Here is a 20,037-nt window from a genome sequence, read left to right as displayed (position 1 = left end):
TCATTCTCGAGTGGTGTGTATTTACAATGAATGAAACTGTGTGCCTGGGCTCATAAGCAGATCTAGGCATGGAGTTTTCCTTCTAAGATGCTCATCGAACATTCAGTTTTCCCACCAGGAAGCCTCTGTCCTTCTCACTGTAAACGGAAGCTTTTCTCGCATCACCAAGCCAATTCACCTTACAGCCATGGCTCTGTATGAATGAGGATGTGTAAGTCACAGGAGTCTATGAATTCTGCTGCTAAATACTCCAAGATGCCTGTGTTTACATGTTTACTGAGAAATAATCCCCCCTGTATTTAATGGGACTTACTCCTCAGTAATAAAAGCCACAGTGTGAAAAACAGGCAGCAATTCTTGCACAAGTAACTCATCAGCTGGCTGGGGTGGTATAAGTGAAGTGGGAGTATGAAGCGTGCATGAAGAGCTTATGTATGCCAGCTTTAAGAAAGGGTTTTGTTTTGTTTTGTTTCCACTTAGCACAAGCAGATCTGGCAAATGACTAACTAGCATGGGTTTTGTCATGTTAATTGGTGTTGTTAAGACGTTTTCAAAGAATGTAAGCAGAGCCAGCCAACTCACTCCCTAACTTTCAAACTAGCACAGATCCAAACTCTTGATTGTCAGGGGAGTATTACTATGTGTAGCAGGCTCTTCTCTGGCCCTTGCCTCCCCTATGATTCTCCCTGTGGGTTCACATGGCCCACCACTGCTTCCCTTTCGATTTGCTCTCATGACAAATACTGAGAGGTGAAATACCGAGAGTTTTATTTGTAACAAAAAAGTGCAAATGCTGCTTTCAGTCTCTCCTTTTCTATTTAAAGTTTTGCTGGGTTCCCCCCAACCCCAAGGTCGGAATGCCAGTATGAAAAATGGAATGGTAAATGCATTGTGTTCTTGACCAGGGTGTATTCTCATGATACATTTAGGGTACTATGATAAACAGTTGTTGCTTTCCACAGTGAAATCTGAGAGATATGCAAAATAAAAAAATTCCTTCCAGTAGCACCTTAAAGACCAACTAAGTTAGTTCTTGGTATGAGCTTTCATGTGCATGCACACTTCTTCAGATACTGAGAGATATGGTTTGTTAAAAGTTCTGAGAGCTGTTAGGAGGCCCTTATTCCCATCCCAGGGGACGCGGGTGGCGCTGTGGGTTAAACAACAGAGCCTAGGACTTGCCAATCAGAAGGTTAGCGGTTCGAATCCCCGCTACGGGGTGAGTTCCCATTGCTCGGTCCCAGCTCCTGCCCACCTAACAGTTCGAAAGCACGTCAAAGTGCAAGTAGATAAATAGGTACCATATAAATAGGTACCATAGGTAGCTGCAGCAGGAAGGTAAACGGAGTTTCCGTGCGCTGCTCTGGTTCGCCAGAAATGGCTTAGTCATGCTGGCCACATGACCCGGAAGCTGTACGCCGGCTTCCTCGGCCAATAAAGCGAGATGAGCGCCACAAACTCCAGAGTCGGCCACGACTGGACCTAATAGTCAGGGGTCCCTTTACCCTTCACCTTTACCTATTCCCATCCCAGAGATATAATTCCCAGAGTCCCCACGAAAAGGGATTGATTGTTAAACTGCTCTGGGAGAGGAATAAGAATATTGTTTCCTAGGTTCATATGAAACAGGTGGTTCGGATTGTTTCCTGCAAATTACTATCTGGGATCCTCTCATCTTGGTGAATGAACAGAGGACATAGTGAGGATTCTTCTTTGGCCTGGCATTACATGTGGGTGACCCCACAAACTTATCCAGTCCACCATGTTCTTCCTCCACTGTTGAGGGCGGTATGCTTCTGAATACCAGTTGTTGGAAACCATGGGAGGGAAGAGTTCTGTTGTACTACATTTGTGGTGTGATGTCATTCACAGAGGGTGCTGCTCTGCTCAGGTCCTTCTTGTAGGCTTCCCACAGGCATCTGGTCGGTCACTGTGAGAACAGGATACTGAACTCAGTGGGCCACTGGCCAGGTCCAGCAATCTATTCTTATGTTCATCGATCAGCTTTGTTCTCACCACATTCTACCCACCAGCAAAGAAGAATGAAAGTAATCCCAGCTCACACTGAATCTCCCAAAGAAATAACGCCCCTCAAATAACTTTCCTGGAAATAACTTTTCAGGACAATGATAGAGAGGGTAGACTAGGGATAGCAATGAGTCAAGCATTTGACTCAGTGAACCCTTCAAATAAATAATCAATTTAAAAGAAAATCTAAAAGACATTTTCACAGACTGAGTTGGCTGACTCCAGAACTTTTTTTGTTGGTTCTTGGGCAAGAGACCAGCAGTGAGTCTTCACCAGGCTGAAACCTTTGCATCCTGTAGCTGCTTTGGTAGATGAAGATTCATCTGCTTGCTCTTCAACCGTTTAAGGCACCAGAGCCCGGCCAAAAAAAAGGGGGGGGGGGATGTGGCAGCTCCAAGCCAAGTTGGATCTGAAAAGGGGTAAGCTAGTCAGTTTCAAGCTGCTGTGGAGCTGAATGGAGTCATCTCAAAAAGAGCTTATTTCTGCTCAGCTTGGCAAACCTGCTTTCCTTCAAGCAGCCTGTTGGCTCTAATTTCCCTACAACCCCCATATCTTTGAGTGGCTGCATTGTGGTTCATCAAACAGAATCAAATGCCCCAGTTGTGCTGCTGCATGCTATGGAAATGTGTGGTCCGGTGGTTTCCGCTAGGGCTTTCTGACATCTGCAGCTGCTTTTCTCAGGTACATTATGTAGTGCTGGGTTAGCACAGGGAAATCCCAGTCTTATATGTGCATATCATACATACGCTGTATGCTAGCGATATTGTGAGCTGACCCTATTAACAATCCCTGTGTGTTTAGCCAGCCAAATAAATGCAATCCAGGACATGCACCAGCACTAACTACAGGTTAGCATGCCAAGTGGGAACAAATAGGACCTATTAAACAGTTGCCACTATGCTTTCATAACATCGATTTGCCTTGGATGACATTTCCCAGGTCACCTGAAATTTAAATTGACAACAGGGAAATGATGAGGCTGAGCGGTTAGGGTACAAGCTTATTTGGCTAACGGGAGAAAATGTCTCTACGATAACGGCTACAGCTGTAGACACTGGGCTAGGGACAGAGAGGGAATCTCTACCCTGCAAGTTTTGAGCTTAGCTACATGTTGTACACAAACATGTATAATGATGCCTCTGTTGCCCATATGGTGCTTTAGGAGTGGGGTACCTGGGCAGGGAGAAGTTGGAGGGGCATGAAGTAATCCCTGTAACCTCCCCCTATGTGTTTCTCCCCATGACTCTTCTCCACTCCAGCCCCTGAATTCCAAAAGTGTGTTTGCTTTACACCAGTAACCTTCATGATCTGTCATCTGTTGATGGTGCTAAGAACTCACCTGTCTCCCCACCCTACTCCAGCATCCATAATTCTTCAGGGAGCAGGAGCAGAATCATAGTTGCAAAGGGGCTCCGAGGGGCCTATAGCCCAATGACCTCCAATGCAGGAAGATTAAGCTACTTTTAAGTCTGTTATATAAAGAAGCACAGTTGAGCGCAGCTTGGGAGGTTTGAAACCAGTAGGATTCTTTTTTGGTTTGTATCGAGTACTTGGACTTCATCAGTTTGTAGACCGCAACCTAGAGACGGATGTGCCCTTCAGCAACGTTTGAATTCTTTCCCAGTAAACTGGGACATTTGGTTATCACAAGCAGCATCATTCATGCTCGGAGTTAGCCTTGCATTTCAAGCATGAATCAGTGCCAGAGTCATTATTGTTTCTCATCCTTAGAACTATGTGCCAGTTCTTCACAGCCCACTGAACTTGGCCAACTCTGACCACTGAGTAGCCTGCATTTCCCCCTCATCTTCTGGCTTAGAAATCTTCTCCTCTTGTCTGTTACCTTTTTTGTTCTGTTTTGTTGCTTTACATGCCCCACCTATGGACTTGCCCTCCTGACTTGCTCACTGTACAGTGGTACCTCGGGTTACATACGCTTCAGGTTACATACGTTTCAGGTTACAGACTCCGCTAACCCATAAATAGTGCTTCAGGTTAAGAACTTTGCTTCAGGATAAGAACAGAAATCGTGCTCCGGCGGTGCGGTGGCAGTGGGAGACCCCATTAGCTAAAGTGGTGCTTCAGGTTAAGAACAGTTTCAGGTTAAGAACAGACCTCTGGAACAAATTAAGTACTTAACCCGAGGTACCACTGTATTTGCCCTGACAATAGGAAGGAGAGCTTGGTTGCCTAGCAATGAAAACTATACTGATTCTTCTTCTACAGCCTTGTGGAAAAAAATACTCTGATCACATCCGCACATTCCCTCAAAGAATCCTGGGAACTGTTGTTTGTTAGGGGTGCTGGGAATTGTAGGCTCTGTGAGGGGTCTCCTGGCAACTTTTAGCACCCTTAACTCGCTTACTGAATTGTACTAGTGTTTCGAATGCGACCTCTTCTCAAAGTAAAACTGGAAGTTGCATTGCAGCAGCAGCCGTTCTGTTATCATCTGGTACCAGAACCTCAGTTGATGCAGGTCTACACACTAATCCCAGGGTCTTATTGGCAGGGCCTTCCTCTCAGACATGGGCGGAAGAATGTGTGCGGAAGCTCCTTGCCGAGTTCCCAGGGCCCTCCACATCATGTCACAACTTCTGCTGCAGCTGTGATATTTTCTTTTTCTTTGTTGACATTACTTGCATCATGCAGTTTTGAGAACTTCCGAGAAGATAAGATCACTTACTACCCAGAACCCTTGTGACTCTCTTTGTGACTAACTAGGTGTTTACACACAAAGCACTGAGTCTTTTCTGCAGTTTAGGGTCCCCTCCCCTACATGTGATTATAGATAACTGGTACTACAGAGCATCATCTTGCACATATTGAGTACATTTAAAGCACATTGCCCCCCCCCAAAAAAAAAAGATTGTGGGAACTGCAGTTTTTTAGAGGGGTGCTGGGAATGGGAGCTCTTTGAGGGGTGAGATACATTTCCCAGGATTCTTCTGAGGGATGCTCTTTTAACGTATGGCGTGCACATAGCCCAGGTCAATGGACGTTTTGAAAAATGCATCACTAATTCAGGCCAGGCAAAGTCTTTTGACATTTCCAATGTCTCTTTCATATGTCTGCTTCCTTGGACCATTCCAGCTGCCTGGCAAATTTGTCCTGCATCTAGTGTTAACCAGCTCTTTAGCACCTGCTACTTTTAATTTCCCACAGGTCTGTTTAGGACTACTCTTACTGAGCCTGTTCCCACTTCATTGGTTAGATAGCGGTGCAGGAAGCTGGCCAGTCGTGACTTCCCAGTTTTGCAGAACTTAGCAAAGCGGATATAAGACCAGTGTATGACCTTTGATGCTCCCAGCCCTAGTAGAGAGAGCTCTGTGCTTGTGGAGTGCACAAGACTTGCTGGTCAGCTAGCTGCTTTGTGGCCTCGAGGGGTGTTGCTTTCCTTGTGATGTGCTTCTCTTCCCCCTTTCCTTAAATTTATTATGGCAGTTCAAACCTATCTATATACCTGTTGCTGAAATGTGGAGGAAGCAAAAGACCTCCTTAAGAGCTTCAGGGTGTTACAATTGGGCCCCAAGGCGCTGGACTGGGCTGCGTGAGGCTTGTCAGTATATTTTCACTGCCCCTCCTGCCAGTTTGTAGTGGGATAGAGGGAGGGGGAATTGTAGAGGAAAGCACAGCGAGTCTCCCTGAAAGTTCAGAAATGAAACCCAGCTGAACGAAACTAGCCTTGGGGGACTTCCAAGGAGGGTCAGACTTGGTCTTCGTTGATGGGGGAAAGGGCATGGTGTTGCTATTTCCAGAGCAGATCTGCTTCCAGGCACTCTGTGGCGCTGGGGGTTCAAGTTGCCTTCCCCTCTGACTACTCTGGTGGAATCTCCAAAGAAGGCCGGCCTAGTCCATTTTCCCAGCTGTCCCCTTGATCAAGTCCCACTGACCTCTTCCTCTTCCACACCCTAAAATCTTGACATATTTACAATTACAATAAATTTGTAGGTAGTGCTCCTCAGCGCTCTCTGTGTGTGGCATTGCCTCCCTGCTTCCCTAAGGTGGCTAGCTGCATTTCCCTTTCTGCAGAACTAGGAGGCGGAACTTTCTCTTTCCTGTCACCTCTGGGTTGCTTCAGAATTTCCCCAGAAGAGCTGGAAGGGGAAGCCTTACTTCTTCAGGAGGCTGGGTATCTGGGTGGGGCTGTGTGTGTTTGTGTGCATCTCACACTTTCACATGAGGCCTAAAAGTGTGGGGGGGGGGGAGCATGAGTGACTCAGGCTTTCTCTGCCACCATTTCTGTAGGAAGCGAGGTTTATCTTTCAAACTTACTGCCTCAATAAAGCTTACGGACTTTTGAAATGCACATTCCTTTTCTTGGGCCCTAAGAGAGATTTTTGTTGTTCCTTGGAGACCATTCCTGGCGCTGGGTGCTGGAGGCAGACGGCACCTCAGCGGAGGGAATCATTTCCCCCTCAGCAAGGCCTTCAGATCCTAAAGAGATAGCTGGAATGGGGGGGGGGCAGTTGTGTTGTGCTACCGAGGAAGCCAAAATGCCTGTATGCTTGAAGTGGGAGCTTTCCTGGGCCCTTGATTCCTAATCTTTATTTTTGTGCACTGCTCAATTTTACCTATGGAATATAGTATGGATGGGAGACCTGTTCCTCTCCAGATGTTACTGAACTACAGCTCTCTTCATTCCTGTCTGTTGGCTGCGCTGGCTGGGGCCGATGGGTGTTGGAGTGCAACATGTCCTGTCCCACCCCCCCACCCCCCATGTATCATTTTACTTTCTTCTCCTTTTTTTAGCTTTAAAAAACTCTGTTTTGAATGTTGTTGTTGCATTCTTACATGAAATAATACTGATTCTGACAGGTTGCATTTCATACATCGTATGAAACTTTTGTCCTAGAGTTCAGTTTGATTCAGGTAGCCCAGCATATTATCTTACCTTTGGCATTCTTAATTTGTTAACCATCTTCAAGAACAATGATTGTGTTGCTTTGTTTAGAAAGTAATACATGCTAGATATTTGCATGAGCAGGGTGGAAAGGCAGGAGTGGTTTTCCATACTCCCAGGGTTGTTTGTGAGGAGCATAGAAATTTGATCTTGGAGAGGTGAGTTACTAACAAAGGTTACGATAATGGAAAATACAGCTGTGAGAGGTGATCTATGTCCATAGGTGGCTGGTTCTACAACAGGGGCCAACACCAAACAGGGAGGAGTCCCAACGAGTTTTCTTACCTTGGCAAAGGCTTACCGTATTTTTCGCTCTATAGGACGCACTTTTTCCCATCCAAAAATTAAGGAGGCTTCGCGTTGCTTTCGCTGAAGCCTGGAGTGCACCAACCCCTCTCGCTCTCCAGGCTTCAGAGATAGCCGTCTGAAGCCTTCGGAGCGCAGCGCGAGTTCCCACTGCGTTCCGCAGGCTTCAGGTTCCTTTTGCTGAAGCTGGGAGAGCAAGACTCTTCTGGCTTCAGCAGAGAGGGAGAGCTGCGCAGCTCCCCTTCAGCCAAGTGAGAGGAGAAATGGAAGGGGCTCCGTTTCTCCTGCCGCTTCGCTGAAGGGGCGCTGAGCAGAGAGGGGGGAGAATTTTTTTTTCTTGTTCTCCCCCTCTAAAACAAGGTGCGTCCTATGGTCGGGTGCGTCCTATAGAGTGAAAAATACGGTACTTCTAGGACAGGCAAGTTTTGCCCCCATCTTCAAATTGCTTTCTCTGTATGCACATATGTGTAATGAGCTTGTTTGCTGCCATCTCTTCCTCATTCCTGTGGAATATCTCTTATTCTCTTGAATAAATGTATTACATTTTTACCTTACATTGATGTGCACTAGTGCAGTGTAATGAAAGAGGTGCTGTCTTGTTGGTATGTTGACTCCGTCACGGCCTTAATGAATGCTAAGTACTTCAAATAGGTCCCCATGATCCAAGATCTACTTTCTGCTTGACTGGGAAGACTGAGGTGGAGGCAAGGGGTTGTGACCCAGAAGAGGTCTGCAAAGCACAATTCTCTTACCCGTGTCTCAGGGAACAGAGTGTCTGGGCAGCTTTTAGGTCCTGAGGATGTGCCACGCTTGCCAAATACAAGGTTGAGAAGGAAATAGGTTAGCGCAGGGGCTGAGGAAGGGGTGTGTGGTAGGTGTGGGCCGCCCCGGGTGTCACCACTGAGGGGGGGATGAGAAAATGCCGGGCGGCACTCACCGTGCCAAACAGTCCACCCAGTGCCTCCCCCAGCTGTAGGGCGGCTGAGTGGGAGAAGTCAGGCAGACTCCGGAGGCCCGGTGGTGCACCCCGCCCCAGGTGCCCGAGCCGCTTCCTCCGCCGCTAGGTTAGTGTGCTGGCTTTGTTGATTTCTTGCCTCTGGTTTATTTTCTTTTTGCAGGAAGCACTCCAAGGAATAGAGCAGCCATTTTGATGAAAGCATTGTTTGCTGCTCTTTGGCTTTTCATTCCGTGTGCAAGTTTGTTTACAGCTGTTGAAAGAATGCGAGTGCATGACCCACCAGCATCTCATTATTACTGTTAAGCCTGTTCCAGGCTCTGTCTGTCCTATGGACAGCAGTTTCCTAGGGCCAATGCACTCAACTGTGATGGAGAGGCAAATTCAAAACCTCCCACTCCAGTCATGCAATTCATTGCCAGCCATTGTCACCTGTCAGCATGGTCTGATAAAATGCTATTTCTTATGTGTCGATGGGGATGCCCAACATGGAGGGCTTTAGAGGGACCAAAGCACCTTATTACATGTGGCACTTGGTCACAATAAATGTTTTTCATGAGGTTGTTTCCACCATCACTCAGCATATTGCAAAAAGCTGCAATATGGACCAAACATTTGTGCATAAAGGGGGACAGACACATCTTTCCCTCTAGATCTTTCCCCCTTCTTTCTTGATTATATAAGAGCTGAGGGGTGCTCCTAACTTTTCCTTAACAAGGCAAGAAATAGCTAGGAGGGGGTGGTTTTGATAGGAAAACCAGCCTGCAGGGAAAGTGGTGAGTATAGTCGTACCTTGGAAGTCAAACTGAATCCGTTCTGGAAGTCCATTCGACTTCCAAAATATTTGGAAACCAAATCGCAGCTTCAGAAGCCCCGTCAGATGTTCGGGTTCCAAAAGAATGTTCACAAACTGGAACAGTCACTTCCGGGTTTGTGGCGTTGGGGAGCCAAAACATCCAGGTTCCAGGACATTTGGGATCCGAGGTACGACTGTATCCTAATGCACGCGCACTTATGATCAAGGTTGCAGCTTCTTCCAACTGCTTGTTTGTTGTAAACAGACAAACAGAAATAAAAATCATTCCTTTGGAGACAGGTATGTTGCTGAGCATCAATAATGCTTTGACCTTAATGAAATTGACCCTGCTCTGTATAGTAGATCTTGCAGTATGAAGATTGTGGAACCTGTGTGTGATTATTAATCATATCTAGAAACTGAGAGGATTTCCATCAATTGACCTTGAAGACAGCCAAGGACAATCCTTCTGGGCAGGCAAGGAACATGAATCTTGTGATACCTATTTGTTAGCTCAGGTCTGACTCAAAGCACTGGCCCTCTCCCCTCCCATTATTGAGCATAGTAAGCCTGATCCTTGGCAGGATAAGCACAATTGCCAGTGTTAGCCAGCAAACCTCTGAGGTCAGTCCCGATGGTAGAGTTGAAGAATATTTGACACAGAAAAGGGTCCCTCTCTACCTTCATTTTTTCTGTTGCTTATGGAAAAATAACTGTAAAATGAAAAAATGAAGCTAAACCTCTCCGCATAGAGACATTTACAAAAGAATTATTTCTACAACACATAATGGGAGATGTTTTTAATTTTATTTCTTCTCTCCAGCAAGTAATAAGAGGGAGAAAGATATGGCTGTTTTGCAGTCTGCATACAACTGTGTGATAGCAATCAAGGCAAGTGAACTGGAGATTTCTGTTCAGTCAAAAGATATACCCTGACCAATAATTTTTGACACGTTATCTGAAACCTAGGAGAGATAAGTTTGTAAAGGAAACAAGAGGGGCAAGAGATTAGAGGAGGAAACAAGAGGGGCAAGGGGGGCAAAAGTTAGAACAGGAACAGAGGAAGATATGAACTAGAAGAAAGAGCAAGATAAAAAGAAGATAAGGCTATTCTATTGGTCTCATTTCAAAATACGTTACAGAAACTTGATGATAGAATGAAGGAATGTGCAAGTAATGTGATGGATAAGACATTTGAGACATAATGTGGGCATGATGGAGTGAAAGATAAGCATGTGCTTAATCTCTTCAGCTGAAGTTGCTTGGACTTACAACATATTGTAATTACTGTACAAGAAGTAGAAAAATAATGAATATAAATCAGAATTGATAAAAATGAGAGCAGAGGAGATCTATAATGAAGGCTGAAAAAAATAAGATCAGAATCAGATGAGTGCCTGAAAGATTTGACTGACTCTCCAGTAACATTTATTTCATTTTTAATTTGGAAGACCCAAATGTGAGATACATAAAATACATGCTTGGAATAAATTCTGCTACTCCGAAGTAAGTGCCACTGAGTTCAGTGGGAGTTACTAAGCAAATGTAGGCTTGCGGCCTAAATATACTGTATTTTTCTGTCTATAAGATACCCCCATGTATAAGACACCCCCTATTTTGGGGGACTCTTGATTTAAGAAAATGGGGGAAGATCTATCTGTGTATAAGATGCCCCCAAATTTTGGACATTATTTTTTAGGGGGGGAAACCTGGGCTTATACATGGAAAAATATGTACTTAGCGACAATATAGTAACATTATAAAGTACTAAAGCTAGCCTTCCTCTAGTACTTCAGACAAGAAGTAATATCAGTTAATCTACCCAGATGATTCCTGGTTTTAATCCCACCATTTTAATTCTGTCTGAAGAATTTAACTTCCTAGTAAATTAGTTGAAAGAAATGAACGCACACTATCATTGGGGAATAGGAACACAGGAAACTGCCTTGCCCCATGTCAAACCATTAGTCCACCTACCACAGGCTGCCCAGAGCTTCAAAAAAGTGCCCATTTAGAATCAATTTTCAGCAGTCTTCTTCAGCTGCTGAATACAATTGTTAGAGGGAGGAAGAAAAGAAGCAAATGTGAACCTGGGATGGAGATCCTATGGATATCCAAATGCTGATGGACTACAATTCCCATCACCCCCAGCCATTGACCAGGCCTGATGAGAGTTGGAATCCAACAACATCTAGAACGCTTCCTCACCCTGTTGTAAATGAAGATGATCATGGTCTCTTAACTGTAAGTAGAAGCTTGATTTTCTGTTTCAGCCATGCATTGGAAAGAGCTCAGAGAAAAGATGGCAGGCATCAAACACTCTGGGTGGTATTCAGCTAAGTATTGTTCAGAGTAGACCTATTGGAATGAATGGACCTAGCCATGTGCATTAATTTCAGTGGATCTGCTCTGGAAAAAAACCCCGTAGTTGACTTCCACCTTCTGTTAATAATAATAATAAGCTGTGTATTGGGTTGCAGAAGATGGGGAGGGTCTGTGCTTGCCAGTACTGTATGCTGTTGAGTCTTTCCAGGACCAAGCATCAGATGACTGTCTTTCATCATCAACTAAGCTTCTAATGTTGCTGAAGGATTTTGTCACTCTCTTTTGCAGCCCCAGGCTTGGCTAAGCAAGCTTCTGTAATTGTATATGCTTAAGTTATTTATTGACACATTTTCGGGACTTGTGTTTGAACCGGGGCTGAGTGCCAGAACTTGTGAAGTAACAGTAGAGAAGAAAGTAGCTAGGAGCCCTTGCAGGCAGCATCTCACATACCACTGTGTAACCACAGCCTGCTCTGGTCTACCCTGTATGCTGACTTCTAGGTGACAAAGTGTAACTTACAGGCAGGTTGAAGACCAGAAACCACTTCTTGGAAATTAACCACTTGCTGGTGTTGGTTATTACCCTGCACAAACAATTGGCCCTCAATTTGCACATTGGTTCTAAGCAGAAGAAAAAAACGTTGCTGGATATGCATGAAACGAGAATCTGTTGTGCTTGCAGATGCCGTGTTGATTGAATTGCAATACAATGAATAAAAATAGAACACATGCGATGCAATAAAACAACATCTTAGCGCAATGTTTGTAAATGTTAGGAAGTTTTTAAAAGGCAAATCAAGAAATGCAGCAGACATCTACCAAAATAAAATAAAATCACAACCATCTGTTTCTCTTTATTAATATAAATGAATATGCCTCATGCCCTTAAAATTCCATGCTTCTTTAACTGTCTGTAGGGGAGAAACTGCCTCCTTGCCATAGAGGAAAGGACTAATTGGGTTTGTTTGTTTGTTTGTTTGTTTGTTTACATGGGGGGGCATGTTGCACTCCAACACCCATCAGCTCCAGCCGGCACAGCCAATGGACAGGAATGAAGGGAGCTGTAGTTCAGTAACATCTGGAGAGGCAGTATAGAATGTTTTAAATATAAATTTATGACTCGACAGTCAGTGAAATGGTCGCAACACGATTTAATTAAATCAAAAATACTGGGGCCTCTTGCCACTGAACTCCTTTCCTTGAATCTGTTGTCGATTCAGCCTTTTATTCTGGAGGGCTGTTCTGTCTCAGCTGCCAAGATGGGAGTCGCTGTAATCTGTTAGCAGTTGTGTAAGCCATCACTTGAATCTGGCTCTCCTCACGGAGCTGCCCTCCTTTGAGAAACCACTGCTTCCAAGAGAGCTGTGCAGTAAGGGGAAAAGAAGGGCTGGAATAACCATGACTGGAAATTATCTTACTATTCATTCAGAGTCAGCCACAGAACCAGATCCAAGGATTGCATCCTGATGTAATAATATGAAGAGCTGAATTCCTAAAGAGGTCACCTGGTGAAATACAAATGTGTGCTTTCCCTTATGTTATCCCCCTATCTCTGAGTGATGGACAGTCCTGGCTGATATTACAGATCTTGGCTTCCATCCATCCATCCATCCATCCATCCATCCATCCATCCATCCATAAATAAATGTCCTGGATTTAGACAGGGTTTTAACTGCTGTACAGGCCTTCAGAGGCACCCTGCCTCCAACTGTGAAGGTAGAATATAGCCATTGTGGCTAGTAGACACTGACCTCCTTGCCCTCCATTAAATACCCATGGAGGTGTTTGTGAGATCCACAAAGCTTTTACTTCCTGGTGGGACCGAATGACCTGTCCCATGAGTTCTGAGAAGGCTGGGACATGCAGGTGAGTAGAGCCAGTGTGGTGTAACAGGATTAGACTAGGACTGAGGAGATACAGCTTCCAATTCCCTCTTAGCCATGGACCTGCCTCATCTATCTTCCAAAGTAGTGATGTAGCTAAAGAAAGGTGGGAAAGAGAACCATGTGTGTTGCTTTGAGCTCTTCCAGAGCAATAGCAAGGTATAAATTAATGGTAAGTCTGACACTGGGGCTCTCTGTCTTTCAGGGCTCTTCATAATCCTGATTCAGTCTAGAGGTGCTGCCCAGCAAGAAGGAGCAGAAGGTGAGTTCTCTCTGGATTAAAAAGCCTTCAGAGACGCAATAGAGGGCCAGTTTAAAACCACCGCTTTGCCATGTTGTTTGTTTGCGGAGGAGTGCAGCGTGTGCTGAGGACACCAAAAGAAAGAGCTGCTGTATGGCTGGGTGCAGCAAGCAATCCACAAAGCGGTGGTAGCCAAGACAAGGAGAACATCCTACGGGTCAGCATAGCACTGTGGCTGCATTTTGAAGAAATGTCTTTCCATCCATCCATCCATCCATCCTGTGGGTCGGTGATTTCCATGTCCCAGAGATAAGCAAGTTATTCATTCTGGATGGAGTCGCTTCCCCTTGAAGGAGCAAGTGCACATCTTGGGGGCACCCCTGGATACATCTCTTGTCACTAGAGGCCCTTGTGTCCTCTGTGGCTAGGAGTACTTTTTACCAGCACTACCTGGTTTACCAAGCCACGGCTGTTCCTGGACAGGGATCGCCTGGCCATTGCAGTGCATGCACTGATAACCTCGAGGCTGGATTACTGCAGTGCACTCTGTGTGGGGCAGCCCTTGGGCCAGGTTTGGAAACTATTGCTGATGCAGAATGAGATGGCCAGACTGGGGGCACATGACTGACACCTGCCCTGGCTGCACATTTACTACGGAGCCAGGTTCAAGGTTCTTGTATTTGCAAAGCCCTGAACAACTTAGGTCCAGGGTACTTTACGGACTGCCTAAGCCCAGCTTGATTATGGAGATAATCTGCAGGAGCATTGTTGACAAGGCTCATCTGACAGCAACAAGAAAATGAACCTTTAATGTCATCTGCCCAGTCATGTGGAATGTTCTGCAGGCACCTTCTGGTTTTTAAAATTATTATTATTATTGAATTATTAACCAAAAGAAGTGCAATCATAACTAAAAATAAAAAATGTAAACCATAAAGCATCGCAACCTGGAAGGCCAAAACTACAAAGGTAAAACCCACCTCCAAAGGGAAATAAAAAGGCACCTTCTGTTTTAATCTTCAATTGTCTGCTGGAAAAAAGTATGCTGTCAAGTTTTTGCAGGCAATTAAAAAATATCTGTGATAGTTGATCTCCAATTTTAAATGTTTTTTATTGTATATTTCTAAGTTGGTTGTAAACCAGCTTGATAGTTTTAAAAATATAAATAGCAGTATACAAATATTTTATGAATACATAAATGTAAGGCAGCTTTCTGTGTTCCTATATCCTTTATATTATAGATAAACTTCCTTACAAGTGAAATAGCAAATGCTTAGGTACTAGTCGAATATATTTAAATATTCCATATTGTTGCACAAATTTGCTTAATGCAGTGTTGGCCAATGATTTGTCACCTAGGACCACTCTAGAAATCTTTGCTAATGTGCAAACATGAAGGCTAGAAATTTGCCTTTTAAAAACATGTTTGTATTTTACTAACTTTTACTTAGAGTAGACCCATTGAAATTAATTGACCTAAGTTAGCCATGGCTATTCATTTCAGTGGGTTTGCTCTGAATAATGGTTAGTTGAATGTAACTCATAAATGTATTAGGGGCTCTCATGCCTAAATGACTTTAGATCCGTCTCAACTCGGAATGAGAATTCCCTGGCCTTCCAAGCAGCTTTTTTTGCCTCAGGTTTTCCTGAAGCTACAGGCTCACCCTCCAGATATGTTAGGGATTACCGTATTTTTCTGTCTATAGGACGCCCCCATGTATAAGGACCCCCCCCCACCCGCACCATTTTTGGGGACTCAATTTTAAGAAAATGAGGAGAGATGGCCCAGAGTTGTTGAGCCCCCCCCCCCCACGCAGCTGTGGACAGGAAACACTCCCTGGATCGTTTCCCACTCACTGTGGCATCAGAGGAAGCCACACTCCTGCCAGTGGGGTGCCACTTCTCCCTCCCCCATGCCATTATCCATGTATTGGGCGACCCCAGTTTTTTGACATGATTGTTGAGTCAAAAAACCTCATCTAATACATGGAAAAATACGGTATTGTTTCCTGGAAAAAAAGAGACTTAAGAATAACTAAATTGCAAACTCTGGCACACATGAAAGCTTGGATTCTCAAAAAAATGAAAGAAATAAGAGTTCTGGAGTTGCTGCTCCTGCCATAATATATTCTGACTGCAGAATATTTAATTTCCCACTCTGCATGGATGGACTAGTTGTTTTGGAAGTATGTAGTGGGGAAAGGGGAGGTCCGATTTGGGGGAGGTGGGCTTAAGTGTTGCTTCTTTGGAAGGAAGTGAGAAGAATGGGAACTGACTGTATGGCATAGATAGAGACTCACCAGTTGCTGTTCTCCTCTGTGTCCTAACAGACGACCCACAGAAGAAAAAGGTTGGTGGCCCCTATAGCTCCTATGAAGATGAGGACGGTAAGTGTTGTGGTAATTAGACTTGCTTCCCAGATCACAGTAGTGATTTTAAAGTAAAATACATTTGGGGAAAAACCCCAACCCCAACAACTTTGCTTTTTCTTTTCTGGCAGTTGCCCACAATGAAGAAACAAAAGCAATTACAGCAACCAGTTGGCCACCTTAAATGATCTGGTCTTAAATATTTATAGAATGTATATGTCATATATTTAATCTTGCCACGCTCAGAACACCATCTTGGAGCAGCATCCAAAGCCAACAAGCTCCCCTACAGGGGTCTGCCGGTTTTTACTTGAATAGCAGAGCTAGCCCCAAATTATAGGACCCTGTTTTAACAGGAAATGTTGACTATGAAGTCCCATGCACACATACCAGAAACCTCCTGCCTCAGTGTTAAGAGAAACATTGCCAACCCTTCGTCCTACTAAGGGCGCTCACTTCCAAGCTCTCAGTATGACTTGATTATTTGTGTGAGGATGTGGGAGGCTCCAAAGGAGACACCTCTGCAATGGATGCTTTCGTTTAGTTTCCTGCATTGCAGGGAGTTGGATTAGCTGGCCCTCGGGTTCCCTTCCAACTCTACAATTCTAGGATAAAATATGGTGTTCAGCACTCTTGGGTTGGAGGAATCCCGTGACCCAGCTATGACATAGAATCAGATTCCTCAAACCCGGGTCAGAAAACCTTTGACCCTCCAGATGCTGTTGGATCCCAACTCCCGTCATCCCGAGTCAGCGTGGCCAACAGTCAGGAACGATGGGAGGTGTAATCCAACAACATCCGGGGGGAGGGACAACACAGGGTCCATACCCTTCAAAGGAATTCCCAGGCTTCAGCCATTTGATGCATGCAAGAGACGGTTAACAGCCCGATTGCAAAGTGTATCCTTGTTTGTTGCATTCATAGATGTGGATCTATGCCTTGAGAAGAAATTAGACTGTGGATTCCATGCCAACTGCAAGAACAACTCCTGTATATGTGTATATGGATTCGAGAAGGTCCCCGAGAAGAGAAATGCCTGCGAGGGTAAGGGCTTTCTTGCTTGAGATGCAGCATGTTCGCTCCAGGCACGGCACTGACGTGACGTATAGAGCTGAGAGCTACAGCAAGAGCACAAGTCTGGCTGTACATGGGCCTGTGCACAAGTTTTACAACCAGCACCAAACCTAAGTGTACCACCTGGGAATAAAAACAGGAGGGCTTCTTTCAAGCAAATGCAACACTCCTCTCCTGGGAGTGGGGAGCCTGCACCCCTTAGCCTAAATGGGGAGCCAGTAACTGCTGAAATTTGCTTGTTGGGGGAGATGTCATAATTTAGTCTTCTTAATTTACTTCTGGCAGCTGAGTCTGTAACACAAGAGTGGGGAACCTCTGTGGGGGACGGCACAAAAAGCAGCAATTGCTGCTGCCTAGTGAGGCAAGGAAGACGGCCACGTTGTTTCGCAGCATCCGCATCACAACATCCTCTAGCTGTGCCTCCAGTTCATTACCTTCTCGCTTGCAGCTTCTGTGGCTGAAACTAACCTAAAAACTTGACTTGTTACTCTCTCACCCTCTAAGCTGGAGGTTCCTCGAGTTGTTCCAGATGGCAATTGCCGTTGAAATCTGGTGTACTCAGCAGACATCTATTAACGCTAGCCATTTTTTTTACTTGAATGGGAAGCCCTTTTGTCCCTGCTAACAGCCTGGCATGCCAGCTACAATGCTCTTGCAACCCAGCACTTGAGAATGGCTGCTCTAAGTGAATGCTAACAGCATGCTTCTTTGAATGGCTTAATCAAGGCGGATTTCCTAGAATGGCTTGCCTTTCTGCAGCCATAAGCAGTTTCCTGCTTATCATGATGTGATGGCTCAGGTTGGGGGCCAATTTGCCGTGTTTCACCTAGAAGCAGATTTCTCATTGCAGACATTGATGAGTGCCAGAAAAACACTTCCATCTGTGGACCTTATGGAAGTTGCATCAACACCAAAGGGGATTACCTTTGTAAATGCAAGCCGGGATTTGCGAAGAGCATACAAGATGACAAAAAGATATGTAGAGGTACAGCTCAGAGAGAATGCAACATTTCTTTCTTAGCCGGCCAAAGGAATGCATGGGCAATGGCACTTCTTCATTTACCGCAGAGTTGCAATTAGCTAGTGATGTTAAATATGTTGGGGCCAGAGGATGATCTGAGCACATCTGATGCTAAAGCAAAACAGACCTCAGCATGACCAGTACTTGGAATAGAGATTGCTTGGAGGGCTGTCTAAGCCAATCTGAGCTCCCTGGATTAAGTTTGGTGTACAATTCACTGATAAAACATGTGAAGTTGAGCTTCTGTAATGGGCATGTTTGGTTGTGGAGGATCAATGAGGCCATATGACTGTTTGTAACATACCTGTGCACAAACCTACCATATGTAAGATTTCTGTGTTCTTATATTGGTTATGTGATGCCAGAACAATCATCTGTCTTCACTATCATATGCACTGTTACACATTTTACAGGGGTTAAAGCTTTTGTGCATGTAAACTGTGGATTTCTGCATGGCATAATTCACATGCAGTTGCCTCTTGTCAAGTCAACACAGTTTGTAGAGTCTTCCTGGGGCCATATTCCCCAGATGGAGTGCCATGTCCTCCCTTTCTGTGAGCCTTTTTGAAGGAAACCTGGCAATAGATGGCTTTAATCTAGGACATTTTTTTTTTGGTCCTTCCTATCTTCTCCAGTATCCTCATTCCCATCCGTTCATGAGGTGCTGTAGGGATGAGAAACTTGCTTCTTTTGCCAACTGGGCCAAAACTCAAAGGAGAAGCTGCCATCAGGGTTGACTCCAGTGTACTCAAGAGACTTCCATTGTGTATGTGGAGGTTTGTGCACACAGGGACTTTCCAATCCTATCAACAGGAGAGGATTTGGCATATTCAGATGGGAAGTCCTTGTGTGAAGCATCTTCCAGGCTCAAATAATAACGCGGACCCTTCCTTTGTCAGTATCATTCTCACCCACATGACACTGGAAGACCATCCCACAATAGTTTTGCAGTTCAGCATCAAGAGGCCCTTCTGATGGAGAACGAACGGTTCAAGGCATATACCTTAGCCTGGGTGCAATTCATGTGGCTGCACTACACTGCAGATTTTTTGGCACCCAAGTTGAAAACCTATCTTTTCCAGAAAGCCTTTGTAGATGCCTATTTAACTACCCCGAGTCTTAACTCCATCTGCCAATGTTATTTTATTCTTTATTTGTTCTGGATCTGCTGTTGCTGTATTTTTATTTTAAGTCTGTGATTGTGCCCTGGTCTGACAGCATGTTCTGATGAAGGTCAGGTGAGAAATCTAAATAAATACACTGTTTTACAGAATCATCATAAAAATGTTATATGGGGTGATAGTCAACTAAGTTTAACTCAGAGTAGACCTATTGAAATTAATGGGCCTGACTTAGTTGTGTTCGTTAATTTCAGTGGATCTGCTCTGAATAAAACTTAGTTGAATTTCAGCCACGGAATAACGCGGAATGCATTGCAGCAGAACTGAATTCACACAGTTGCAATTCTATCTAGTTCCCCAAAGACACCCCCGGTTGGATCAACAGATTGCTGAATGCTAAGAGACAACTTGGTTGTTTCTTACTTCCTCCTCCCGTTTCCCTTTTCAGATTTCTTATTCTCATGTTGTTGTTGTTTCTCCCCCACTCCTTTTCAGATATTGATGAATGTAAACAAAATATTTGTCATGAAAGTGCCAAATGTGAAAACGTCGAGGGGAGCTTTCTGTGTACGTGCCCATCAGGGTACTTCCAGTACATGGATGTTGGACCTTTGGGTAAAAACATCACAAAATGCAAAGGTAAATTCTGGTGGAAGAGGCTAGGAAATGGGGGAGAGGGCAGGGGGCCGTGTTCTAAGGGGAGGGGGAGGCTGACATTGTCAAAGGCCACAATGTGTAATAAGATAGACCTAGAGTCTAGATAATGCAGGGTGGGGAGATGCATACATTTGCCTTCTGTTCTTACTTTAATGTAGCACTATTCCCAGTTTAAATCCGCATGGGAAGAATTGCAGAAAAGGTCCATTGATTACTTCAATATACTGAAAACACTTACCTTGCCTTCCTTGCCTCAGTCACTGGCTCCCTGCATGCAAAGACAATTTGATTCCAGATGTGTTAACAGTGATCATTTTCTGCTCAGACAACATCTAACTAGGCTACCCAGGTGCATTATTTCC

General features: G+C 44.7%; 1 protein-coding gene across 2 annotated transcripts in view; it reads left to right on the top strand.

Moving 5' to 3' along the window:
* The window catches only part of ADGRE5 (adhesion G protein-coupled receptor E5), a 51,183-nt gene that overhangs the window by 13,054 nt on the left and 18,092 nt on the right, over positions 1 to 20,037 (top strand). Inside the window, exons 2-6 of one of the 2 annotated variants that reach the window (XM_083490783.1) lie at positions 13,398 to 13,454; positions 15,764 to 15,820; positions 16,727 to 16,846; positions 17,727 to 17,861; positions 19,514 to 19,657. In XM_083490783.1, the coding sequence (XP_083346909.1) occupies positions 13,398 to 13,454; positions 15,764 to 15,820; positions 16,727 to 16,846; positions 17,727 to 17,861; positions 19,514 to 19,657 (513 nt within the window). The remainder of the gene's footprint in view (positions 1 to 13,397; positions 13,455 to 15,763; positions 15,821 to 16,726; positions 16,847 to 17,726; positions 17,862 to 19,513; positions 19,658 to 20,037) is intronic. The other variant, XM_083490784.1, reaches the window with a different exon arrangement.

The sequence above is a fragment of the Podarcis liolepis genome (genome assembly GCF_965112155.1).
Source record: "Podarcis liolepis genome assembly, chromosome: 2".
In the NCBI taxonomy this organism is placed as follows: Eukaryota; Metazoa; Chordata; class Lepidosauria; order Squamata; family Lacertidae; genus Podarcis; species Podarcis liolepis.
Note: the sequence above shows the minus strand (reverse complement) of the source record. Positions and strands in the feature narration are given on the sequence as shown.